Source organism: Pieris napi, chromosome 16, assembly GCF_905475465.1.
Source record: "Pieris napi chromosome 16, ilPieNapi1.2, whole genome shotgun sequence".
Taxonomy (NCBI): Eukaryota; Metazoa; Arthropoda; class Insecta; order Lepidoptera; family Pieridae; genus Pieris; species Pieris napi.
Genome location: NC_062249.1, coordinates 2,687,071 through 2,714,688, shown reverse-complemented (window position 1 = coordinate 2,714,688; position 27,618 = coordinate 2,687,071). Strand labels below are relative to the sequence as shown.

Genomic DNA, 27,618 nt, shown 5'->3' with positions numbered 1-27,618 from the left:
TCCGCATTCCAACATATCTTTCATATTTTGCTTTGCAAATTAATTTAGAATCATATGTATAAAGGTCCGCCGCACATAACATCATTTGTCGAAACGTGTTTTGTGTACGGAGGCCATATTAGTGTAGTAGTGGTCCAAATACAGCTCCCTCAGTGATCGTTGGTTGTTTATTTGTGCCTCGTTAGAGCATTAGTTTAATTATATACGTTCCTATTGTTTTAATTATTAAATTATGTGTAGTCAAAGTTATGGACTGTTGTGTATATAGGCGATACAAACAAAATCTGCTTGCAATTTATTGTACTGGCACATATTTGATTATTGTTATAACAGTTAATTGTCAAAACTCAATGACAACTCACTTCCGAGTCATCATATTTAAATTAAGAATAAATCTTTCCAGCAAGTTTATGTTATAAGAAAATACTGTGTGAAGTGTGTCTATGGATTGGCTCTCAGCTATATTCACAGCAGTCATAACTTTGTCTACGTTGAATGGTGAGAAAATTCCACGATTCATATTAAATTGCCTACTAGAACTATTTTAACAGTCACGAGTTTCAACTGTTATTGTAGAATCTCACCTTATTTATTTGGCGTTTCAATTCAAAAAAAAATCCAAAGACACTGTTAATCTAGAGGCACTATTTATTAGCATATTAGGTACTTAGTAAATGGCGAAAACACAAAGATATTTAAAAGCTTAATAAATTTGTTTGTGTATTCGATAGGTTTAGTTCGTGGATTGATAATATCCACATCAGAAATGTGATATTATTGAGTCTTTGTATAAGTCTCTATTAGGTAATATTTTATTAAAATAAACAGCTTTGCAATATATATAGACTTTTATTTGCACCACATTAAATACTCAGTCGATACAATTATAACTTGCTACATATGAACTTTATCAAGCTTATACTTAGCGCGAACTATGATTTCGGTATGTCAAAATGTACCACGTTTTTGACAAAGGGATTTATAGTTTACGCTAGTGTGATATGATTCTTACCCTAAGGTAAGGCAGACTAGTTTTACAGTACATAAAAAGTCAATAAGTAAATTCATGTTTTTACCTTTGTTAGCAATTACAAAGGTAAGGACAATTTTTAATAAGTTTGCTAATTATAATGGAAATTTAGAGAATATTATATAATATTTTGTGATTTTTAACTATTAATTATAACAAACAAAATCAGTTTTATTTTACAACTTGTATCTCTGTCAATTAATTTAACGATACAATAAAATAATAATAGTACATTACTATTAGTTTAGTTTTCATGAATGAATACATAAACCTTTGGTTTTATGAAATAAAAACTATTGTAATCATAAATAAAAAAATACCCTTAAATACTACTTGTAGTATTTTAAGCTTCAAGTCCACACAATTCAGAAATCTAGTGGTTTCAAAATATATTATATCTGCATACAACAACTAATAACAAGTTTACATAACATGCAATTCGCAAAGATAAAAAATTCAAGGCTAAATTCGATAAAAATAATTCAACTGATAAACTTTTTTAATCCGATATTTATATAACATAAAATTAACGTAAATAACGGCTAATTAATAAACTATACAACTTTTAAATGAATTTTGTGCATATTAGACACATTAGTATAAACAATGTTTTAATATCAACGAAAAACTCTAATGACAAGTCGAAAGTTTTTGGTTCGATTTCCGGTCAAATAGTATTTCTATAGGAACAGACGACTTGCTTGAAAAAACCTAACGAAATAGAAATCTGTTCGGCCCATGCGTTAAGACTAAATGACTGAACATAGTCGTACAAGACACTAGCTATTTTAACTAAATTCACACGATAATAAACCTTAAATACTAGATTTAAAATCACATTTCCTATGACGCGATATCACGCTATCAGGACATTAACTGAGCTACTAAGTATAGGTTCTACTTATTTTGCTACTATTCATACATTTTATAACTGTACTTTCTCACATTCTTGTCAATAATTCCAATGAATAAATAACTAAAATCTCACTTATACACGCCTTCCCCTAATTAACGTTAAGTCTAAAAGCGCCTGCTTCCTGCGATGACATCTGACAGGTGACAGCTGACAGATGTAGGAATGATATTTAAAAACCACGCTTGCGATAAACCCGAGTCAGTTATGACTTGAAAAATTGATATAACATTTAAATCCGATAACATATTTTTTTATAATCACATATATTAAACTATATTCACCTAATTGTGCTAACAAATAATTATTTAACATCTGAAACAAAATACAAATAGAGTCATTAGTAGAATTATTTGGCCAAAATATATTTTTTTAAATGGCTCTGGCACAATTTGTGCATTAGCCAGCGTCAAGTATAGGATTTTTTATAATTCGTGCTTGTCTTTAGAAATTCGACCGTGTCCTCCATGTGCGGTTTAGGCACTCGCCCGGCCCCTTGCTTGCCCTCAAACCGGGAATCGAACCCGGTACCCCTCACCTAGCTGCCGCTTAATAAGACCGCTAGGCTATGAGGCCCCTAGGCGAAAATATTCTGAGCACCTTTTATGACACTCCTTGCTTCATTGTCACTACTACTTTACCAGCTGCAATTCCAAGGATTTATGAGTTACGACTTAGGGGCCTCCAAGAGAAGAGCGTAGCACTAAGTTAAAGCCCGGTAACGCATTTGCAAAACTCTTGGTGTCACAGGACTCCATGGGCGGCGGTAAGTACTTACTATAAGTTCTGTAGCGCTACAAACTTTTTAGGTCTGGGCCTCAGATTTCTGAATATGTTTCATGATCATTTGGTTATCTAACAGGCAAGTAGGTGATCAGCCTACTGTGCCTGAAACACGCCGTCAACTTTTTGTGTCTAAGGCAAGCCGGTTTTCACGATGTTTTCCTTCCGTTCGAGCGAATGTTAAATGTACATACATATAAAATCCATTGGTGCACAGCCGAGGTCCGAACCTACGACCTCAAAGATTTCGAGGAGAGTCGTACGCTGAAGCCACTAGGCCAACACTACTCCTGTTTTAGTTAACACCAGTTAATTTAATTAATGTGCGAAATATTTGAATCAAAATTTGTCTATGGTTTATAACCCTTACCCGTATCAGTCAGCATAGCAGCCAGTTCCACGACTCTATCCCTATGGTCCCTCATATAAGCCTGCGCTTCCCACAGCATGGTCACCAAGTGCTCGTCAGATCGTTCGTCCATCGCATGGTCGCGTGACATTTGCGGCGAGAACCGGTAGTAGGGCACGCCAAGTGATTGGCACCACGCACGCGCACGTTCAACGATACGTCCGTCGGATTGCGTCGCCTGAAGAGTAAAACTCAAACTTAAAAATTTTCCGATTATTCTGGGTACCTACTGGAAAATTGTATTTAAAAAATACAGCATACAGCTACAGGTGTTAAAGATAGATGGAACGATGTATATAGGTATATATATATATATACGATATAATATAAAAAGAAAATGGTGTTCGTTTGAGGCTCTTTCACGCTTAAACCACTGATCGTATCGACATGAAACTACCACCATTCGATGCGAAATTTTTCCTAGATGGTTTATGGCTATTTATTTTTTTAATTCCAACGTTCCTTCATTTTTTTATTTCTGTTTTACTTTTATGAAAATTTTTCCCGCTAATAAAAACAAAAGAGGCTTTCTAGAACCGCAAAACGTCAACATCTGTTAAAAACTCGATTTTCGAAATATTTCAATTTTCTTAGCGGGAAGTTAAAAAGAAGAATAATAAAAATATGAAAAAAAATAAAATAATGAAATATAAAATTTATTTTAATTCGTCCAGCAAAGCGGGCGCGAAACGGCTAGTACGATATAATAGGGAAGAAAAGATTGGATAAAATAAAGAATACATCATTAAGAAGAACAACTAAGTGGAAATGGGCGGGGCACATGGCAAGAGGAACGAGAGAGAAGCACAATAAACGAAAAAGAGGAAGATAATGTAGAAGGTAGACCAAATTAATGTAACAGAGCATTCTCTTCAAATACATGACATTTTTTTAAATAAAATTATTTATATTTTAGTTTACAATTCTCTTAACTAAATAACATTTCCGTCTTTTTCTGTCACATTGTGTTTACGCTATGAAAAACAGAGACAGGTACAGTTAACGGAGCAAGTGATTTATTATTTATAGGAGGAATAAAATTTTACCTGATCAACTAAAAGCTTTCCAATGGAAGATAACCCCAGAGCAAGTCTGGCGGTGTCCCAAATGCTCTCCGGCTTAAAAACGTCTATATCTTTCAATTTTGTCACCGGGATCATGCCTGAAAGGTATAAAATGATTTAGTAATAGTATTTTTTTGGTAATTTAATAATTTAGTAATAGTATTTTTTTGGTAATTTCAATGATTTAGTAATAGTATTTTTTGGTAATTTCAATGATTTAGTAATAGTATTTTTTGGTATTTTAATAATTTAGTAATAGTATTTTTTTGGTAATTTAATAATTTAGTAATAGTATTTTTGGTAATTTCAATGATTTAGTAATAGTATTTTTTGGTAATTTCAATGATTTAGTAATAGTATTTTTTGGTAATTTCAATGATTTAGTAATAGTATTTTTTGGATATTTTCAATGATTTAGAATTTTTTTTTGTAATTTGAAAAATTTCGTAATACATAGTATGTTTGGTAATTTCAATGATTTAGTAATAGTATTTTTTGGATATTTTCAATGATTTAGAATTTTTTTTTGTAATTTGAAAAATTTCGTAATACATAGTATGTTTGGTAATTTCAATGATTTAGTAATAGTATTTTTTTGGTAACAATAAATTTGAGCGCATCAAAGCTGTTTAACAAGCGGATAAAAGTGATAACACAAATTCTGCAAACACGCAGCACACAACGAAATTGTATTTAATGAGGGTAGATGATGTTTTTTATTAAAAAGACATTTCTGTACCCGTAAATAAATAGATAAAAACATAAATTATATTCAGCTTTATAATTCGAGTACTTGCAATGCATTTTGAGGTTATAATTACCAGTTCCACAAGAAACGACGACTTTGAGATGAGTTTTCTTAGCGGCTTCATACTGGCCCGTGGCTTCCAGTGCCAGTCTTACTTCCGCTAACTCAGTCAGTGCGTCTAACGTTGGGTTATTCCCTATTAGACCACCGTCTAAATACCTGAAAGGTATTAATTATTGAATAAATATATTGGGGCAGCGAGAAATTGGCATTTAGTTAGTTAGTACAGTATTGACTTATATTTGTATGAATGCAATGAAATGTAAAATAAAATATATTATTGTATTTCTGTATCTGTTTCGTGATCATTTGTTTTTACACGCTTTATATTAGCTTCACCTGTATGTATGTATGTATGTAACCGACTCGTTCGGACTCGATTTTGACCCACTTTAAACGGACAGATTTAATTCAAACTTTGTACACTTATAAAGGAATCAGCGACAATATAATAATTTCATAGGTTTATCTCGAAAAAACAATGAAATTTATTTTAAGTCCACAAAGCAATACGATTAAATTGAGACAACATGTATAGCTGCTAGGACTAAAAAGTGGAAAATAAATGTAGTTTAAAAAAACTATAAAACACGCTTTTAAAGCACATCAAACTAAAAACCAGTATTTTTTCTTCATTACCATTTTCAGCCTAAATTAGGAATTATTTTTCACTTTTTAGTTTGATGTGCTTTAAAAGCGTGTTTTATAGTTTTTTTTTAACTATATTTATTTCTAATACAGAAGGTGATTAGACTTTTGTGCCTGACACCTTTTGGGTCTAAGTTATAACGGTTGCGAAGTATCCGCTTCATGAGCCAGAGTTAAATGGGCACTTAGACAGAACAGGGTTCGAACCTAAGAAGGTCTCACGCTGAAACGACTGCTCATAACTAATTTTAAGTGAAAAATAAAAATGTACATATGTATTTAATTTGCACAAAATGTAAAAGTTTCCTCGTTAAAAGATTTCAATTCGCAAACAAATCTTCAACAAATTACGAATGATTGAATATTGGAACTGAGTAAAGCAAGCTGAAACGGAATACTGAAAACCTATTTTAAGCACTAAAGAATTTAAAAAATAATAAATTCGCCCTTATTTGCCTACAAACTTTTAAAATTGATATTAATTCTGGGTCGAAATACCGTACCTGCCTGAAGCCCGAAAGTAGGAAGGCGCAGCCCCCGAAGCCCTAGCCGCCTGCCACACGAGCTGTTCCGCGGGGGACGGAGGCTCCGCTAGGATTTCCACTGACGAACGGTCACTGGCCTCTGCTTTAGGACCTCAACAGGGAAATTTTGGAATTTAAGCGTTCTTATTTAATATTTGAAACTAAAAACTATTTATTCATTAAAAATTACAGTAATAATATACTTAATAATTAAGGTGAAAAAATTTAATGTGATTTTTTAATTGGATATGTCGGAACAACGGCGTAAAGCCCTTTCTCCACTACTCCGGTCCGGAATCGAATCAGTCATGAGAAAAATATCGGAAGGCCGGATTGTGCTTCTCCACTTTATCCGACAATAATCGATTAGTAAAAATAAGTGACCCCGTCGCAACGGACGTAACGCAGTGCTTTATTAAAATTCTAAATCGGATCGGTAATTAACGTTTGCCGGATCGGAGCAGTGGAGAAAGGGCCTGTCAGCTGCCATTATCGTTATATGTCACCGAGTTTATTATGAACAAAGTCAAATCAGTTAAATACTAGAAGTTTATTTGATTTGTCAGTTTATTTATTTATTTTAGACATAGAAAGAAGTCAAAAATAAAGTTAGATTATTGGATTTTACAACAGACGTTTTCCGTCTACCACAGAAAAAATAGAAATCACACACAAGAAGACATACAAACAATTATAATAACATTATCTTAGCGATTTTATAAACCTGTTAATAAAAAAATAAACAATTTTCAGTTCAAACACCTCAACGTTCTCTCACCATAGACGTTGTTCACGAAGTACAGATCCAAACTTTCGATACAGCTCGGGTCTGTTCGTCATGCTCAACTCGTGATTTTTTGATCTCGAAAAAAGCCATTGACTAGAAGAAATTTAGAGACCTTTTCTGTTATGGACAGATTTTATAGTATTTAAAAATTTCCCGTAAAGTTAGACACTTACTCATTGTTCCATTATATTCGCACAGTATATTTTCAGCTGCCTGGTAATTTCTGAAGATGTGCAAGTCAACTGGCTTTCTATCCGCCAAGACTGCCAGGATCATCAGCTTCGGATGGTCGATATCCGCCATAACTGTCTCCGTACCTGATTTTTTTTATCCAAATTAAAATTTCAAAATTTCTACAAATTCGACATTCTTTGTCATTCATTAAGATAATGCGGCAGAGCACGCCCGTCTAGGACTGACTGTTAGTGAATACTAGGAGAGATGGAAGAGTGCTGGCCATTTCGATGTTTTCAAAGAAATTACGATGATTATGAAAAACGTTCATTTATTTTAAGCCGAATTTACATTACGAAACTAGTGGCTCGGAATTAGTTTTATGACATAAATTTCATCAACAATTTCACGTGTAAATTTACAGTTTCATAATGCATGCATCGGTTTCGCGACACTGGATAAATTTCGTGCCATGCGCATATTTTTTGTAAAACTAATGTCACGCAACTACTTTCACGATGAAAACGCGACACGAAACTAGTGTCGCGAAAGCATTTGCACAGGGCAGACGTGTGTGTTTGAGTGCATCGTGCAGCTAAATGACCGCCAAAATGGCAAACCAACGTTGGTCAGTTGATAAAAATATAATTTTCGAATTTTATATATTAACATCTGTACCACGACGTTCTGCATCGCAAAATGAAGCTTTGATGTTGACAGAGCCATGTCGTTGGTGATACTGTTGATTTCACGACACTATTATTTTTTGTTAAAGTAGTTTCACACGTGCTGCAACTATTTTCATGAAACTCATTCCAACATGCATAACACTAGTTTCGTAATGTAAATTCGGCTTTAAAGTAGGCTGCTAGGGACCAAATATTATAAAGATCGTATCATTCGATTGATAAATAAATACAGTAATCCCCCTAATAATACGATATACCCGGACCGCGTTATAGGAAATCGCGTAGTAGGAGTATTTTCGTAAAACCGCTTTTTGAACAATTAACTTGACAAATCATTATAAATTTCACACTTCAGAAATATAATTTGAGGAATCTCCGCGTTATAGGAGGCCGGAACCGCGAATTACGCGCTATTGTTAATATTATTTTCGACTTTAAAGTACTTTACACTACATAATGCTAAAAGTATAATGAGTCACTAGGTGGTCACGAAACGTTTTACTATACTTGGGTACAGTACTGTACTTGGGTACTGAAAAACGTTACGGCGCGTTACATGGGGGAGGGGGTCAATAATCTCCAAAAATTGCGTGACGAACGCTTCCTTATGCAATATCAATGACATGATGGAAATAAGACCTAAAATTGGTAACGTAAGTTAGAACCCACTCACCTAAACACTCCTTCAAAATGTTCTCAAGCACCTCAGAAGGGTACGGCCTCATGCCCACAAATGCGAATTCCTTCATCCTAAAGTACAGCATCTGACACTCTCTCAACGTCTTCCCAGTGGCCAGAGCCAATGCCAGAATCCCACCAGTACTGGTCCCAGCTACCCAGTCGAAGCAGTGTATTATCGGTTTGCCTATAGCTGCTTCGAGGTTTAGTAAGATTTGGACTAGCACTAAACCACGTATTCCGCCTCCATCTAGGCAGAGTAAGCTGAAATTGGGTAATAATTACAATTTTGTGAGGTTGTAAGATGTTATCTCTGAAACTGTAGAGGTTACAACACAGTTAATGACGACAAAAACGCGTAGTTCTAGTTATATTGTTATAATTTGTTTTGTTACCTTTGAAGTGTTGTGAATATGCGTGTAATGGTGAATGTGGTAAATCACAGAACAGATTTTTTTACTTATGTAACTTTAATGACGTTGTGGTTTATGACATTTTCCTTTGAATAATTATAATGTAGAGGGAGGGTAAAACTTGCTGAGTTTCTTGCCCGTTCTTCTAAGAACAAGGCCTCCTGGTAGTTTTGCGAACGGATGGCGTAGTCTCGCTCTTTCACGAATTTTGTAAACGTTTTTGACATTCATAAGCATGCCCTATCTAAACTGAATAAACGTATTTTGATGGATTGATTGAACTGCTGTTCTGATTTAAAACATTCTTTTACCGATAGAAAGTCACGTTATTTCTGAGGGTGATATATAGCACGAAATCTGATAATACTTTTAGGTGTTAGTCCGACTTCCTAGGTATGTCAGACAAAAATGGTTGAACCAAAAGGTTTGTTACGAACCCTTAACGATGAGAGATATATAATTGCATTCTTGAGCTAGATACAGTCAGCGATAGCATAGTATGCTGCCCTCGCGGACATCGTTTCTCCTTGTGTGATTTTACTAATAGGCCGGGAGATAGTGACGCAAAATAGTGGGTCATTTGTACCAGTATGGCGGTTCTTAAGGGGTCTTATTACGCAATGAAAATAAGAAAAATGATGGTCAGAGCGCTGATATCGGTGGCCCAATCGCGTGGGCGTTAGTCGAACTTGTCGAATTAATTACGTAAGTCAAACGATTTGTACCACAAAAGTTCTAGTATTTTCCGATAGTCCATAAAAAAATAAGAGGCGGCAGTGTCATGCCATACTTCTCCGGTGTGATTTACAGCCCGCCATACCGATGCGAATGCGTTAATTAAAAAAAAATGATTTGACTGATTATCGGCGGTATAGCGGCCATTTCTACATATTTTTGTAGGATGTGTCATTAAATAATAAATATAAAAGTGCACATCCAGTGAATATCGGTTAGGTCATAGCGGTTAGGTAATATCTATAATGCATCATGTGGAAGCCGGAGCAGAAGACTCATAGATAGAGATGGAATACCAATACATACCGTCCTTCATTCTTCAGTGTCCCCAGTGTTGCCGCTTTGTCCATGGTAGAAGCGGTAAGCATACTGCAGACCATATCGCGAGTGGAAGACCTTGCTATCGGTGGTGGTGGGACTCCATTATACTCCCCTCTGGAGGAACATGATGGACGACAACCAGAGATGTCCGAGGTACATCTGGCCAATCACGGTTAGAATAAAAAAAATGGTCGAATCTCTTGTTCTGACTCTGCCGTTTTAGGATAAGATTCAGGAACAAGATATCGTTAAGTCTGATTCCCGTATGTCAATAATTTATTTGACTTCGACATACGGAAGATTGACACATTGACATTGACAGTTTATAACTTGTAAGATATCTATGATATTGCCTGGTGTTGCCATTCGAATAAAATAAATGAAATCCTATATCCTTATTACATTATTTACAGGAGGCAAACGGGCCCCGCACATTCACACAGACGGCAGGCTAGCAAATGCGTTGCGGCCTTTTAAGAATTGGTACGCTCTTTTCTTGAAAGACCCTAAGTCGAATTGGTTCGGAAATACTTCAGTGGGCAGCTGGTTCCACATGGTGGTGGTCGGCAAAACTTCCTTAAGAAACGCTCAGTTGTAGAACGAATCTTCGAATATAAATACCATAAGTGTTACAGCAAAAATATTTGATTTCTATGTACGATAAAACTCACCTCTTTGCCCCAACGGAATGCAAAACGTACAGAATCCTATCATAATCACTATTCGCCATTTCAATTGGTACCAAATGCCTTGCGGTGAAACCAGCGTTGTTCTTCGCTTCCAAATCAGCTCCAAACACAACTAAAGCCTGCACTATGCATATGTTTGGCTGTTTAACTGCTAAATGCAGAGGTGTGTTGCCCTCTTTGTCACCTGTTTGTTGATAAAAATACATTATTTTGTTATTTATGGAGGAGTTATTAATATAGTTTAAATAACTTCTTAAACAGACAGAAACAAGCAATATTTCGCTGGGTTGCATTACAAACTTCGCGGAAAGAGACGGCGTTGATATGGCAACATTACAATAGACAATATAAATTAGTTATCTGTCACCTTGTTATGGTAAATTCTGTCTCTGTCGGGGATTATTGAGAACCATTAACGAATATTTAAATAATGTTATTAAGTCGCGTTTTGATTTGTGTTTTATTTAAATTTATGGTGCTCCACCACATACAATAATAATATTTTATCAAATTTATATAATAGGGGCAGACATTTCTGTTTTATCTTTTGATAAAGATGTAGGTCATGGACAACTATTCATTTATCAAAATTCAATCAGGATAATCTTGTGGTATAACAAATTTTATTATAAATATTAAATAGATGAGTTCACAGATTACTTAAATTTTTTATTATTATTTTGTATTACTTTAGATTAAGGTTCATTTCTTTTTTTTTTTGAAAGATTTGGTTATGCATTTCTTGCGCTTTACTCATCATATTTGTTTTGTTGTTGTCTGAAAGACATCGCTTGTTAGCGATAAAGCCGTCCGTTGCATCCCTTATAGTTTTTATGTTATTTGTTTTTAATTTTTTTTAATGTAACGAAGTGTGAATTAATAAATAAATATTTGATAAAAAATAATAACCTGTAGAATGTTCCACTCCTCTAGAGAGCAAAGCGGTAGCGCATTCCAGTCTCCCCCTCAACACCATAATATGAAGGGCGGTTCTTCCATCAAAGTTGACAGCGTTAAAATCACAGTTCTTGTCGACTAGAGCATCAATCACTTCGCGGGAAATCGCCCAGTGGAGGGGCGTTCCACCACGCTTCATGTCTTCTTCGAATAGTTTGGATCGATTGTTTTGGACCACATCGCCGACTACACCTGAAATTAATAGGAATTTAATATCAGCGTGTGTTTATGAAACGATTGTAAAAAATAAGATGATAAAATCTAGTTAAAAATGTGTCTTTTGTTCTAAAAAGTTAACCACCGTCCCTCAATTCCTGAAGGCTCGCGTGTCCGTTGCTGGCCTTTTAATATTGTTCCAGTGTGCGCGGTAAAATTTATTTCAAATAACGCTCAGTTTCGGAACGACAGACGTCGAGGTGATACGGGTGGAAGTCTAACTTTTCTTCACTTGTATCAGAAGTTATATAATATATAAATAACGAGGTATTAAAAAAGTATGTCGTTATAATATATGGCTGGACATTTGCACATGATAAGACATTTTTGATATATATTTCCAGAGACAAGCACCTTCACCAGTCTTGGCTTAAGATTTCTGCATGTATGGATACTTTTTCTACATCTACTAATTTTATATAATTCTGTGCTGTCCTAACAGAACTTATAGTCTAGTCAACAAGTTCAAAAACGTGAAAAATAGAGATAAAGGTCCTAAAAATATGAGCGATGGCTCATTCGATTCGTAATCATTTAGAAAAATGTTTTTGAACGATTTTGGTGCAGGTTAAAAATTGCAATTGTTATTAACAAAATAAGATGAAAAAAAAATGATATTTCGTTTTCTGTTAAGAACTCAAAAAATATTAACATTTAAGCAATTTTGAAAAAACCTCGTTAAAGAGGAGGAAATTTCCAATAAAAAGATTCCGGGCTCCCGGAACTCTATCTCCGTTATTTATAATTTTAATTAGACGTTGAAAATAGGGCTCCGCGCGGCTGTTACGGCATGCGCGCGCCGTCGCTAAAGAGAGTTTAGCAATACAAATATTTGTTTTATAACATAAAATGTGATTTTAAAAATTTTTAAAAATTCTAGTATCTTCTAAACACTTGAAAGAATCGAGACCTGAAGAAAAAATCGTTTAATCACCATTTTTCAAAAAGTTATTCAATTGTTAACTAACAAATTTTTTCCTAATCTCCATTGGCATAAACAGTGGGATGAAAGGTATAAATAATTGGCCTATAATTTTTTATTTAATTTAAAATTTGAGTTCTTAACAAAAAACGAAATATCATTTTTTTTAATTTGTTAATAACAATTGCAATTTTTAACCTGTTATTGTAGTTGCAGTTATTGTATTTGTGTATTCCATACAAGCACGAACTATATAAAAATATATATAAACGAAACTTACTGCATATCTCACTGCATATCTCACCAAGAATACACTTATGATTCATTATAAATTATTTACAACGTATTCGTAAGACAAATATATTAAAAATGATACAAAATCTACAGCATAAGTACCAATTAAATTACTCACACACAATGTGTCGTAAAATATAATAGTTTATTGTTTAGTTTTATATGGGAAACATTAGGCCTTATATAGAATAGGTATTCCCTAATTTATTAGGGTTTCATAATGGGTTTTACCGTTTTTTTTTGTTTTTTTTTATGATGGGACAATTCGCACCAATTGACCTAGTCCCATGGTAAGCTGGTGAAGCTTGTTTTATGGGTTAGTACCCATAACACATTGCCTAGTGGCAACGGATATACATACATATTATACATAGATAAATACATATTTAAACACCCAAGACCTAAGAAAAACACTAAATGCTCATCACATCGATGTTTGTCTCAGCCGGGGATCGAACCCGGTACCCATGGATTCGCAGTCAGGGGTACTAACCACTAGACCGATGAGCCGTCTGTTTGAAGCTAAACATTTTTTTAAGGACAGGAGTGCTGCAGGGTCAGTTCGTGTCAGGCATTAAAGGCTTAACACAAATATTCCGAAACATTGAATACCCAAAAATGACCAACATTCTAAAAATTCTGTCCTGGAACGCATATGGCCTTTTTTAACACCAACAAGGGCTAACAGTAGTTCTCGACAGTGAAGACTTAAAGGTTTCAATACAAGCTTCTTCGGGACATTGCCAATGCACCATGGTATATTAAAAATTAAAGTATCCACAAGGATCTTAATGTGGATACGGTCCTAAATACGGCGAAACGGTTTGACTTAGCTCACTTAACATAGCCATGTGAATGCTGAGGCAATAAACTTCTTGATACAACAGGAATAAAACGCCTAAAGAGAACTAAACCTTTTGAGTTAAAAAAGAGAGTAGAGAATATAAGAGCAAGTGCGGTATCTCGGACACACGAATATATTGTCTAGTCATTATAGAACACTAAGACTGTTAATGAACATTACGTTAGTTTAATCTATTTATTAGTAGTGTAGAAAATTAAGTCAACATAATATTACTTATTAACCGTAATTATTGTATAGGCTAGATTGTAATTCATGTAAAATCGCACTATTTTTTGTGAACATTATAGCGCTTCTAAACGGGCCATTTTTGCTGACTGTGGCCCGGCAACATTGCAAACAATAGCAGCCACACTATACAATATTGCAGTAATGTCTCGGCCATATAGCCAAACATGTTTTGTATAGCCACTTATGGCCGATGTTGCCCCGATGGGTTGCCGGACGATCGCTAGGCTATCGAATTCAACTGCAATATTGCACAGCCAGTTCTATTGTTGTTTCAGTCACTCTCTTTGTTATGGCACAGTGTACCTATCCTTTTCTACGCGACATGAAGTTTGCTATGAGTGAAGTGTGCCTGTTGCAGTTGCTGTTGTTATATTCTGTGTTTTGCGATCAGCTACATTTTGAGGTTAGGCTTCTACGTAAAAATGACTACAACGTGGTCTAACGAGACAATTACTGATTTCATTAATGAAGTACATTTACACCCTGAGTTGTGGGATATAAAAACCGGCATATACAAAGATAAGAATGCTAAAAAAGATGCATGGAATGAAACCGCTTAAAAGTTTGGCATAAAAGGAACAAGGCTTACAAAAATATTATTTTTATTTTTGGCCCAATTTTGTTTAAAAGAAAGTCGAAGTCGCCTTTTGACATTCTAGTAAAGTTCTTGAATAATTTATTATCAAGGCTTATTTCTAGACTCAAATTGTCTACAGTTTCACGCCTATTTAAGTAAGGTCGAATCCACAATCTCTTCTTTTTTAAAACAATATAAGCTGCTGCGACAAGTGTGATTTCGTCAGCCATTGTTGCCGGTTTGTGTAGCCCGTATAGGAGTCTGCATCATGGGCCATACTATTGCAGATATATTGCAACATTTTTCTCAGCCATAGATTGCTCGGCCATCATTAAAATATTTTTGTAATGGCCGGGCAATTAGTTGCCAACAGTGCAACCATCAATTGGAGGAAAACATGGCCCGTTTAAAAGCCCCATTACAGTTGTAGTAGCGTTCATATTATTTTTTTGACGTGATAACGTCTTTAAAATCGTTTTAGTCGGGTGACATGTTCAGAAACTTGTGTCACACCAAAACCTCACGAGCGCGATCGCAGGTATAACGAGAGAGAGACGGACCGATCTCCCGTCTCATCTCGAGCGCTGCCAGTCATTCCGTGAAACTTGTCACGCGGAATCCTCACGAGCGGAGGCTGGCATATATGTTTGTATAAATGTATAAAAGTATGTTTGTATGAATGTATGTATGAAGAAAAATGTATATCATAGTCGAATAAGTAAACTTGTCATTTTACACCCGAAATTTATCATCAAAAGTGTGAATAAAACGATAGATGTAATTTAAAATTTGAAAAAATTGTTATCTTCATTAATTCCTTACTTCCTAAAAACTTATATCACCAATAAGACGTTATCACGTAAACATCTCGATCGTAAACCTACTTTACAAACAACCAATATTTTTTAAATTTCATTTTATTTTAAAGTCAGTTCTGTGCCTTGCAACCCGATACGATTATTATTTATTTTACCTTTTGGATAAGATTACCGAGGGACTTTTTTTAATTAAAATTAAGTAATTAATATACGCACCCACATAAAATTTATGTATTAAACAATTACGTTAGAATACGGATACTTTTTTGCGATCTGGAATTTTTGTATAAAAATTATCTATGGGTTATGGGTTTGATAATCATATGGTCATTGTAGTTACGTCTGTGCGAACCGGTGATTATGCGAAGTAATATACATACCTAATTCGTATTTACGCGTAGTTTTATCAATACTCGAAGAATACTTTTAAATTTTTCATATTCATTAAGATGATACAGTCGAACTATAATGACTCTGTTATAATAAAAAAAGGTTAGCACTGCGACCTCAAATCCCACGACATTCGTTTCCCGCACATTCTCTATTATAATTTTGCTTTATTTGTAATCCTAGAGTTACTAGAATTAAAGTCTTCTATACGTACCTACGGCTCGCTTATCTGCTACTTTTAATGGTCCAATGGCTATCTCGCTCTTAAAACTTTATTACTTACATTAATGAAAATAATGATATATTTTACAATAGTCTTCCAACTTACCGTAACTTTGTTTTTCATGCTCTTAATGAGGTTTAAGTTTTCATTTAGTTTTGGTTATTTAATTTTTTAATAATTTTTAGTTATTATTATTATTTCTTCATATTTATATGTTTTTTTAGTTGTTTGTTTAATTTTTTCCCTAGAGCTTGCTTATGTTCTAATGTGATTGATGTGTATGTGTGTTAAATTTGTGATGTCATATTTTATTGTATTTTTGAAGTTATACTTCTTTAGGCGCGTTATGAAAAATTGATGAGAGTGAAATTTTACGATGCGCGCGCACGTGACACAAAATTATCAGTATGAAGTTGCCCGATTACGAATTCTTTTTAAACCAGCCGGGCGCCGAGCGTGCGCGGGCGAGATGGGAATAAGACAATCTACAAGTAAAAAGAAATAGAATATGCGTGAAGTTAGCAGCTATGCCAAGAATTTTGAATGACCATAATGACCTTTTTAGTACCTTTTAAACAAATAAAGGAGTTTTAATTATTTTTTTCAAAGAAATATTATCAATTGTTGTTTTTTACACGCACCCTTTTTTTATTGTCTTAGAACTTATAACTATATATCCTACGTTAAGCGCCATAGATACAAGCTACAGCCCGAAGAGCGAAAAACGGTATTATACCTGGAATAGCCTGTGAATTGCTAGCAGTCCGTTTGGCGGCTGTTAGATTCACGTCAGCTCCAGCCATTAACAAGGCTCGGACGCAGTCAGGCGCGTCTGCGAGACAAGCCATGTGTAGCGGTGTGTACCCTTGCTTGTTGAATAAGTTTAGGAATTTCGATGTTTTGCTGGCAAGGGCCTGGAGAAATTGAAATGCATCATTTCTGTGTCATTTGGTAACGTAACAAATTATGGACGAAAACATAGCAATGTAAAATTTAGAAAAAAATCTTAAAAACAGTGCGATTACGTTATATCGCGTAAGTAATGTCTCTGAGCGATATTACAATCTCTGGACCTATTGGACCCTTGATAGGGGCCGGTCAGTAGCGAGACTGAGTATCCTCCCATTAGGGCAGGGAGCGTTCAAGTATTACGTCACGCAATTTTTGGAGATTATTGACTCACCCCATGTAACGCGCCGTAACGTTTTTTTGTACCCAAGTACAGTACAGTACTGTAGCCAAGTATAGTAAAACGTTTCGTGACCACCTAGTGACTCTTTATACCTAAAAATTACCATTATGTGATGGAAAGTACTGGAAAGTCGAAAATAATATTAACAATAATGCATAATTCAATCCTCGCCCCGTATCGTAACGTTTTACAAAAGGACTTCCCCAAATTCGTTACGTAATACTTGAACGCTCCCTTACAGGAAACAGTGCAACATCCTTACTCCACTAGATGTACTCAAAACACAAAGAATAAATAATTGGAATTTAATAAATTTTAGATAGCTTATAATGTTTTTTTTTTTATTTATATGCTACATAAGTAGTGTTATAGACAAACATTTAATAGCAAATCTTTAATATGAATCAAAAAGCACTTACATTAATAACTTCCTTGTTACTTGCAGCGGCATAATGAAATACAGAGTTGTGGTCGTGATCAATTATTTCCAGAGATGAATTGATTGATATAAGGCTCTGTACCATTCGTACATTTCCTGTTCTAATTGCCACCTGCAATGCATGTCCTTGTTTTTTTTCAATTCAATAATTTGTTTATAAATCAATCATTAATAATAAACATTGCAAACTAAAAGACTGACGAGATGGATGGATTGGACTGGCCAAATGAATCTAATATTATTATTATATATTAAATTCTAAATTTAAAAATGTAATTAAGACATGGGTTCGAACTCACAATCTCAGTGGTAAGAGTCCATGTAGACATTATTAGTCTACACAGCTCTAAACTAGGTCTATTATAAGCAATAAATCCCCAGCAGTTAATGATGATGCTGTCACAATGTTATTTTTTCTGATGATTCTTATATATATATTTTTTTTAAGTTTATAATCCTACTCACCATAAGTGCAGAGGCTCCTGTAACAGGGTCAACTTCATTAATGTGTCTCTGAACATCTGGTTCATTAAGAAGTTCATACTGGCCAAAATGTGCAACTATGTGTGCCACAGTCCACGAGTTATGTTCGCTGAGAATGTCACAAAGCTTTTGAAGACTTGGGACTGTACACTGAAATACATAACAAAAGAAATAATATACATCACATCACTACCCTTTTGATTTCTCAAACAAAAATTTAAAAAATTCTGAACTTGAGATTTATTTTTTTTAAATATTAAGACACAAGTACAAGTAATAAAATACAAATTAATGCTAATTATGTTTAGAAAATATTAGGTACATATAGCTTGTATATATATTCACATTTATAATTGGGTCAGAAATTTACCCTAATATGGAAATGATAGTAATATTAAAGTCCAGCATTCACATTTCACTTACCTCTTTAGTAATTTTAACATAAACTGGTATTCTGTCTTTGAATGTAATAAATCTTTCTTCAGAAATTTCACGACTTTCCGATCGAAATAAGCTAAAACGCAGAAATTTTAAAAAATTACATAATTTTCTTGTCTTAAATTAATAGTGTTACTATAAATCAAAAGTTCAAACCTGTACATCTGATGCAAGCTTTCTGTAAAGGGTTTATGTAAGACAATTTCATAGAATTTATCTTTCGAATTTTTCCCATCATTGGGGGTCTTTGGACCATATAACAACATTGAATCATCCCTGTAATATATTGGTCTGGACACATAATTATCCGGTCGCACTTCGATGACCTTTGTTGGTGGATCTTCAGTTCCGAGCCAATTGCGAAAAACTAAAAAGAAATATCACATAAAGAGAGCATATAAAATATGTTAAAAAGATCTGTATTTTTTGTTCAACAATCTAAGTTCTACTTACACGAGTTAAACATTGTTTACGTTATTATTTTAATGCGAATTTTATGCTTTTAATACAGAAGAACTATTATTTTAACTTTAAACAATTTCAAATAAGCATTTTCAATGTTTTCTCACTTTGATGTTGTTAGCACAGCCTAGGAAAATCATGACATAAAAATCTAACAACCGCCTGGTATTGTCAAGTGTCAGTCAGTGTATTACAGAACACAATTACCTAAAGGTATCCACATTGCAGTGCATTCGTTTTCCAATTACAGCACTAGAGCGCATAATGCGGCATAATGCTCAACGTTGAAACTCAAACTCAAACTCAAAATATCTTTATTCAAGTGGGTAACCAAGTACACTTTTGAATCGTCATGTTAAATTAATCGTAAATTTACATTTACTACCAGTTCGCAAGTCAAGGGCGTAGAGCGGGTAAGAAGAACTGGCAAGAAACTTTCCGCCACTCTTTTAATCGCCAAGTATTGTCATACAAATTGTTTGAACTGGAGCAAATCAATCCCAAGGATTAGGATCATTTAAGTAGTCCTCAAATTTATAAAAAGCTTTGTTGATTAATTTTCGTTTAACGAGGGCTTTGAATTTATTTAGTGATAATTCTCTAATTTCGCTTGGGAGTTTGTTGTAAAAACGAATACAATTTCCATATAAGGAGTGGTTTATCTTTTGGAGCCTGGTTGGTCGTACACTCAAATTAGTTCTATTTCGCGTATTATACTGGTGAAAGTCACCATTTGTTTTAAAATCGTTTATATTTTTTTGGACATACAACAAGGCTTGTTCCAACTACAGCAACGCTTCGCACAATTGAGCACTCTCAAAACGAATGCTCTCGCGTGCTTCTCGCAATAAATACCAACACAGTGACAGAAAATTGACCAGTGTTTTTCATTAAGTTGGCATTTATCGAAATTTTCGTTAGTAAATATTATTAATTGTTGAAAAATTTGTTTCGTCGTAGATTTTGAAAATAATTAAAGTTATTTCAAACTGCTAAAAAAAATAAATATAAGTATGGATGAAGGTATAAATAGTTACTTTTTTTATATTCCACATTTAATATATGAAATGTAAACTTCTTACATGAAACTATATATTTTACTGTTAATTTAGCTTGTTAAAACCTTATATTCTTTAAAGGTTTTCTCTTATTTCAGTAAAAAAATGTTAATGAAATAATTTGATTATTAAAATAAGCGTAAAAAGTTTTCAACCAATTATTATTGTTAACCATTTATTTATACATTAATGAGGTTGCTAACTCTATTCAGAACATTTTTTTTTCAACACTGACTTAGCGCACTCTGCTGATGCATTTGAAAACTATAGTCCTTTTCATGAAAGAAGTCCCCCAGACGCGGCGCTGCAATCGCATGCCGTAATGTTGCCATTTATGAGTAAAAAATTTACCTATTTTATTTACATTAAGCAGATGTAATTTATCAAATAATATTATTTTCAGCATACTTCGATGAAACAATATTTCTGTTATGTAAAAAGTATATTTTTATTTACTTATATTAGCGGTGTTCTACCTACTTACAGGGAAAATATGAGAAAATAGGGTAAAGAAAAGCAATACAATTTTTTATTCAGAGTTTTATTGCATAATTGTTGGGTTACATTTTTTTTCGAAGTACACGCCGCTGTTGTTACAATACCTTCGTTTGTAATTCTTGTTATAGTTTTCTCTGACACACCTGCAATTAAATTATGAACAATTAAAAATAATAATAACTTTAAGTTTATATGCTTATGTAATATATGTTTTAATTTCAGTTACCTAGTTTCATCACGTTAAGTATTTGTTAAATTTTGTCGCAAAAACGAATTTATATCATAAAAGTCCCATCAATACAGCAAAAAATTATTAAATGGCAACTCTAAAAAGTACCTGTTATGGCGGCAACTCTCTTCCGAACATTGTTTAGTGGTATTAAAACATCTTGATTCTTATGTTCCGCTTCACAGAACTCTTTCACCTTTAATATCATTTCTCGAGCCGAACTTTTTACAACTTTTGGCATTGTAGTCAATCTTTAAAATGCACTAAGCTAGTTAAAAATTCACAAAAATCTACCACAACAAACGAACTTGATAACATCGACGAATGACATCATTGCCGACCTGTCAAATTTAGTTCCAAAAATCGCCGCGGGACTTCTTTCATGAAAAGCACTATAATTCACGTTCCAATTAAGCTTCAGCATTATGCGGCACTGAGTCGCATTATGCTCTGTAATTGGAAAACGCACACATTTTACTATCCGATCTTCCCTGCGATTCTGTAAAGTCGGAAACACACTTACGTGTCGTGGCGTGTCGTGACGCGCCAGAAGCATATTTTAATATGATTAGACAGAACGTGTTGCGACACGACAGTCGACACAACATGCAAATATGTTTCTAATCATATTAAATGTATGAAACCAATATGCTTCTGGCGTGTCGTGATGCTTACTGTCGTGACGGTGAGTGTGCACACTTACGTGTCGTGTCGTGGCGTACTCTGGCGTTATTTCTTAACAGTACTTAACAAACCTTTGCAGCGTTCAAACATACATAATATTTTCTTCTGATTCGGATAGTGAAGACCTTCAATTTCTCTTAGCAATGAAACTTCTAAATACTATTTTATTGATGTACCGGGTTCTTTCAAAATTTCAGCAATTTCTTCCCAAGCAGCATTTCTGATCAATTGATCCTTGTACTCTTTACACTTTGAGTCATATGTAACTTTTCGTTGACGTACAAGTTCTATATGATCGTCAGTCATTTTGCTGCAAATATAATAAATTAAAAAATGCCCGCTAGATGGTCGCGCCACGAGCCACACGCGGGTATAGAAACACATTTGCCTGTTGTGTCGCCAATATGCTTCTGGCGCGTCACGACACGCCACGGCACGTAAGTGTGTTTCCGCCTTAACTCACTTTTCGAACTCACACAGCGGTTTTCGAATCGGCGGTCGCTCTCAAATCACTAAATCAGTCGTGAAGCAGTCATTTTATGATTTGGCATTCTGAAAAGGTGGGAGCTTGTAGTTTATTGTTTATCAGAATGACAAATCATAAAATGACTACAAACTACAAACACCGCGACACGAGAATTTTATATATTAGATGTAGCACCTCCATTTATACTTATGTTGCACCTAGTCAACTCATTAAACAGAAAAAGGATTGTTTTAATAATAAAACTATTTTTATATAAGCCAATTGGAAAATCAATATTTTGTTGTTTCTTTGTTAATCAACTATTGCATCAGCTAAATTTTAACCCAGGACCACCAAGTTGTTAGCCATGTACCTATGTTAAGCACTAAGCCAGGGCAGATAAGTAAATTATCTAGTTTGCATGATAATTTCACTAATAGTAGATTTAAAAAAAACCATACAATTCAGTACATAACATTTAATACACATTACATAATATGGATTATAAAGAGAACACAAAATAAATCAATTATAGTTATAATATTAAACATAGCTTCTAATTAAATACATCACAAAACTACATAGGTAGGTATATCTTTGGTTTTGTTGCCTCAATGTTGACTAGTTAGTAGTACTAAGTTGTACATAAAACCCAGTTCCATGGGTCTAAATATTATCCAATAAAAATAATATAGCACTAAAATAATTTGCATATTAAAATATGAAAAAAGTTTGTTTAATAAGTAGTGTACACTGTACAGCCTATAATGGAATGTTTGAATACAGAAATTTTATATATACGTATGTATACTGTTGCAATATTTTTTTTAGTTATGCACTTCTTGCACTCTCCCATCATTATTTCCTTTACAAGGGTTGAAAGAAATTGCTTGCTAGGGATAAGGCCACCCAGTGCCTTCCTATTCATGTTACCTGATTATATTTTTACTCTTAATGCAAAGAATTGTTATGAAATAAAGTAAAAATTATGTGCATGTGTGCTTACAGTGTTTTTAGTACCAAATAACAGTTATCAGATTTTATGTAAATTGAGGTTAATACATTGTACAATATAGTATGTTATCTACAATTGTATTAGATGGAATAAAAATAATACAAGCTTGCAGGAATTATACATGCAATAGTATATAGTAAATATAATTATTTTTAGATATTTCATGATTTTTGTGATCAATACAAATGATTGTTGCTGTATAAACTAAGTAATAACACATATTTGTACTTTGAGATTTTTACAGATCTTAGCACTATTTGGAAACACATAAATATGAAAAAAGCAAAATATTTATACTTGCTAATTTTACTTGTTATATATTATATATTAACATGACTTTTTAGATTAGAACTAAAACTAAATGTATCATGGGATTTTAATAGAAATTATAATAAATGTAAATAATATTTCGAGAAATTTGAAGTACTGCAATTAAATTGTAGGTCTTCTTCATAGAAAAATATGTTACTGCAGTCAAATGAAAATTTTTTGAAAAATAATGCTAACTATTGAAAAATATGTCCTTTTTAATATTAATAGAAGTAAGAAGGTTAAATACTTAAGCTGCATGACTTTGATTATTATTAGTTCCAGGAATGTTATCAGGATTCGCAAGAGGATCTAATTCTGCAAAGAGCTTAAACCATGCTACTTTATCTTCTTTCTTTGGTACTGGTAGAGGCTGAGCAATTTTTTGAGTTATAGAATTCTTATCTTTTTCATTTTGAGAGCTTTGTGGTTGAAGCGGTGTTTCCATAAATCCCGCAAAGTCCTGAAATTTATCATGAGTAAATTATATCTGTAAATTCTCTACTCATATTTCTTATGTATCAATACTTGCTTATTAAGAAGTTAATTAAGATAACACTTATAATGTTATACTTACTTGGAGAAGTTGTGAAGGCATAAATGCAAAATTTGCAGGCATGTCACCCCCACCTAACTGCAAGCCCGCCAAGTCTGCACTAATTTCAACATTATTATCCTGTGTGTCAGTTTCTGTATTAATAAGACTGTCAGATGAATCTGCAACTATGGCTGTGGACGGTTGGTTCTCGTTGTCATTGTGGTTCGTCTTTTCAATATTCTCTGATTTATCAAGATTGTTGTCTTTGTACTCATCCTATAAATATAACTTTTTCTTAAAACAAATAAGTTAGTTATGTTATCAAAAACATGCAGAGAAAATTCACACTTAAAAAAAATATTTTAAATAAAAATCAAGGTAATCAAGGTTTAGTTGAAATGCAATATCAAAAACCCACAATATACTCACTTGAAAGAAAAGTAGTTGATCTTTATCCTTTGTCTCTCCATCATTGCCATTATCGGATAGAGTTTTCAAGATGCAAAATTCATATTGGGGAGATGAGCTCATACTTTCAATGGTGCCACTTAAAGTTTGTGCAACTTTTGTAGAGACACTCAGAAAAGAATTTTGATAGTTTGATAGAACATGGGAGAACATATTGCATCGGGCTGCAGCTAATAAATCTATCTGTAATAATGACAGATTATTATTTATTTGACTTTAGTATCACAGATCACTACCCACTAAAACATATACTAACATATAACCAAAATATTCAAAAATTATAAATTCTAAACTGAACTACAGTGTAAACTCTTTAAACGAATTTCAAGGGACCAAGCATTTTGTTTGTTATAGGGACGGAAGAATTAATGTATGGGTTTTGTGTTAAACCATACAAATTTTACTCATCTTTACGTTAAAAAGAGTTTACACTGTATTTAAAAAAATTAAATATTATATTTCAAAAATAGCATGCACTAGACAGACTGCCATTCTTGGATATATAATAGCTACATTATATTTGTTTATTATATGATTAGTCACAAAAACCAATAATACCTTTTGTAAAACATCCAAGGTAAGCTTATCAAATATTTTTTTGCTCTCCTTTACTTGTCGCTGAGCTTTCCGAAAGTTTTCAAGACCACGACCGGTATCTGGATCCAGCTGCGCACTGCTGGATTTCATCCAACTAAGAGCAGCTCGATATTCAATACGCGCTTTTTCCATAGCAGACACTGTCATCCTCATATCTTTAACAGCACGAATTCTAAATGTTTCTACTTCGTGGTATAATCTTAAGAGCGGACTTCTCACAGCTACACGTTGCTGTCCCGTGTAGGATATTGCTTTTCCAGCTGAAATCATGTGTTTCCCGGCGGCATCATTGCTTTTACCAGCATCACGAAGAAACTTTCCAAGTGAATTTTCCTCTTGCGCTAACACACATAAACGCTCCTGATACTGATCTAGTATACGTTGCAATTGCAAACAACTGTCTGATATTGATTGAAATAACTCTAACTTAGCGTCGAGTTCAGCATCGGAAGCAACAATACATTCATCTTCTTTAGTACCTAGTTTTTTTAAAACAGTCTTCTTAGTCACCCAGTATTGATGTTGCATCATATTTAGAATAAAAGAGGGAACTCTTTAATAATTATAACAAAAAACATTAAAATATAGCTTTTCTAATTGGTTTAGTTCTTGAAAGCTGGATTAAGTCATACAAATTATAATATGATTGATAGTTGACAGTTGATGTATGACTTTATGTTTAAAGACAATGATTTTTCGACTTATAATTTTTAGCGTTGGATTTGATATATGGATAACTGAATAAATTGTGATATAGAGCATTTTAATAATGAAAATTATCGAAATACAAAATAGCATAGATTGTTTGTGGTAATGATAATTAAAGCAGTCTAAATTCTTTAAATCATAATATGATTTTTTTTGACAATCGTTTAAGTGCCAGTTGTCAACCGCTGTCAATTGTCTACGGCGTTTTATTTACAATCGGAACGTTGAATGGCCGCCGCGTTGTACTGTTATAGTTCTTGTTAAACAATAGTTATAAATAAAATAAAATTTGCAAATATTATGCCTTATAGTGATCAATGAGTAGAACTTGTGAATGTTGTTCAATGGACGTGAATACAATGAATTGTGCTAGTGATAAAATACCCGGAGTTTCGTCTTCACAGTCTTCAAAGAATGTCAAAGAAGGCAAGTTTGTGATTGTCAGATTTATATTTATGCGAAAACTCTGAAACTACTTAACATATCAAATTTCATAATGTAGAACTAGTAAATCATTAGATCACCTAGATGGATCAATAGTAGTTATTACTTTTCAAAAATAGTTAGTGCTGTGTAAAAGTATAAAAGCATTGAAACTAACCACTAATGCTACTATACCCTCTACTAAAGATTCAGCATGGGAAATGGGAATCTATATCTATACAGGATAAATTTATCTTTGAAACAGGTTCTACTTCTAGTTATCCTATAGGTATGTTGGATATATGGATATAGTTCTGTGTCTTTTGTTAACCATTATTTTAAATTTCTTTATTATCTTTTCAGACAACAGTTTTCAGCTCTATTTAATTTAATTTGTTAGTATAATTGAGTTATGCATAGTTTTAAGATAAATACATAATATATTATTATTTAATATACAGTCAAATGTCAATATTATCTATTTTAAAATATATTATGTTAAACACAACACATTTAAGAATCACTGGAATTATGGATGTGGGACTATTATGATTTCTGAAGAACTATTAAAATTTTATACCTTAACAGCATATAAAAAAGAATCTAAAAAAGGCTAGATTAAGTAATTAGCCTTACAGGCATAATCAATATTTTTTAATTAATTAGCTATTATATTTCTCTTTTAGCTACTGATTACATCTATTGTGAATGGTTCAATTAGTGACTTAATACACAATTAAAATAAGTATTAATAATAAACATAAATAATTTTCTTTATAAATTATTAGTCTGTGATAAGTCAATGGTATCATAATGGCTTATTGCAATTTTTCTATTAATAGATATTTTATAGGTAAAAAATTATGTATGAAAAAATATTAATAGGTATACCGTATATGTTACATATAATAAGACAATAATATGGCTTTACTATGTTTGAATATTAAGGATACTAACACAGTGCTGAAGTTTTTTAAAAATTTTGACATACACAAATATAGGTATATATATGTCTTTAATTGAGAAATACATTTTTTATATTGACCATTAGTCTGCAATACTAATCCATAAAATTAATAAAACTATTTTTGACATTAATGATGATACATAAGATATGAATTATATGTGTTATGATTTTTTTATTATTTCAAATCAACTTAACCCTACAATAATAATTATCATCTAATATACAATATCAAATATGGATATGCAGCAATACAATGACTCTTATTATTTAAGTTGTTTAATATCATTGTACTGGTTTAACAAGATCCTCAGTTAAAGGCAAAATGGATACATTTCTTTGATAAGAAACTTCAGATTGCAGAAAGCGATAAGTTGTCATTGCGGGAGATTTATCGTTGCCGCCTCGATACGTTAAACGAGAAATCTCATGATTATCTACATTATAACCCGGAATTTCAGAGTCGTATTTTAAAATGTTTTTATGTATACG

The 27,618-nt window shown here is 33.2% G+C and overlaps 3 protein-coding genes across 3 annotated transcripts in view; 1 reads left to right on the top strand and 2 right to left on the bottom strand.

The window, feature by feature from the left end:
* Nucleotides 1-829: 829 nt before the first annotated feature.
* On the bottom strand, nt 830-19,316 carry LOC125057135 (85/88 kDa calcium-independent phospholipase A2). Its single transcript, XM_047660616.1, has 16 exons — nt 19,161-19,316; nt 18,864-19,074; nt 18,693-18,783; nt 18,252-18,419; nt 17,767-17,898; nt 16,892-17,069; nt 11,575-11,814; nt 10,648-10,849; nt 9,962-10,135; nt 8,503-8,771; nt 7,140-7,283; nt 6,159-6,291; nt 5,021-5,166; nt 4,182-4,297; nt 3,097-3,313; nt 830-2,258 (listed from the first exon to the last, which is right to left on the bottom strand). Exons 1-16 carry the CDS (start codon nt 19,171-19,173, stop codon nt 2,248-2,250), a joined length of 2,445 nt encoding a protein of 814 aa, XP_047516572.1. The 5' UTR covers nt 19,174-19,316; the 3' UTR covers nt 830-2,247.
* Nucleotides 19,317-22,567: 3,251 nt separating this feature from the next.
* LOC125057444 (islet cell autoantigen 1) lies at nt 22,568-25,665 on the bottom strand. The gene is made up of 4 exons (XM_047661138.1): nt 24,993-25,665; nt 24,396-24,617; nt 24,006-24,242; nt 22,568-23,891 (listed from the first exon to the last, which is right to left on the bottom strand). Exons 1-4 carry the CDS (start codon nt 25,560-25,562, stop codon nt 23,679-23,681), a joined length of 1,242 nt encoding a protein of 413 aa, XP_047517094.1. The 5' UTR covers nt 25,563-25,665; the 3' UTR covers nt 22,568-23,678.
* A 297-nt stretch (nt 25,666-25,962) lies between these two features.
* The window catches only part of LOC125057045 (cyclin-dependent kinase 14), a 99,452-nt gene continuing 97,796 nt past the window's right edge, over nt 25,963-27,618 (top strand). The window contains exon 1 of the mRNA XM_047660472.1: nt 25,963-26,165. Within this exon, the coding sequence (XP_047516428.1) occupies nt 26,057-26,165 (109 nt within the window). The 5' untranslated portion in view covers nt 25,963-26,056. The remainder of the gene's footprint in view (nt 26,166-27,618) is intronic.

Coding starts and splice junctions, on each gene's coding strand:
- LOC125057135 (XM_047660616.1), bottom strand. Junction 18,420..18,692: donor ATGTTAAAATTACTAAAGAG/GTAAGTGAAATG, acceptor TATGTATTTCAG/TGTACAGTCCCAAGTCTTCA. Junction 7,284..8,502: donor CATTTTGAAGGAGTGTTTAG/GTGAGTGGGTTC, acceptor AAAAAAAATCAG/GTACGGAGACAGTTATGGCG.
- LOC125057444 (XM_047661138.1), bottom strand. CDS start 25,562: ATGATGCAACATCAATACTGGGTGACTAAGAAGACTGTTTTAAAAAAA. Junction 24,618..24,992: donor CCTTGGATGTTTTACAAAAG/GTATTATTGGTT, acceptor TCATTATTACAG/ATAGATTTATTAGCTGCAGC. Junction 23,892..24,005: donor TGCCTTCACAACTTCTCCAA/GTAAGTATAACA, acceptor GATAAATTTCAG/GACTTTGCGGGATTTATGGA.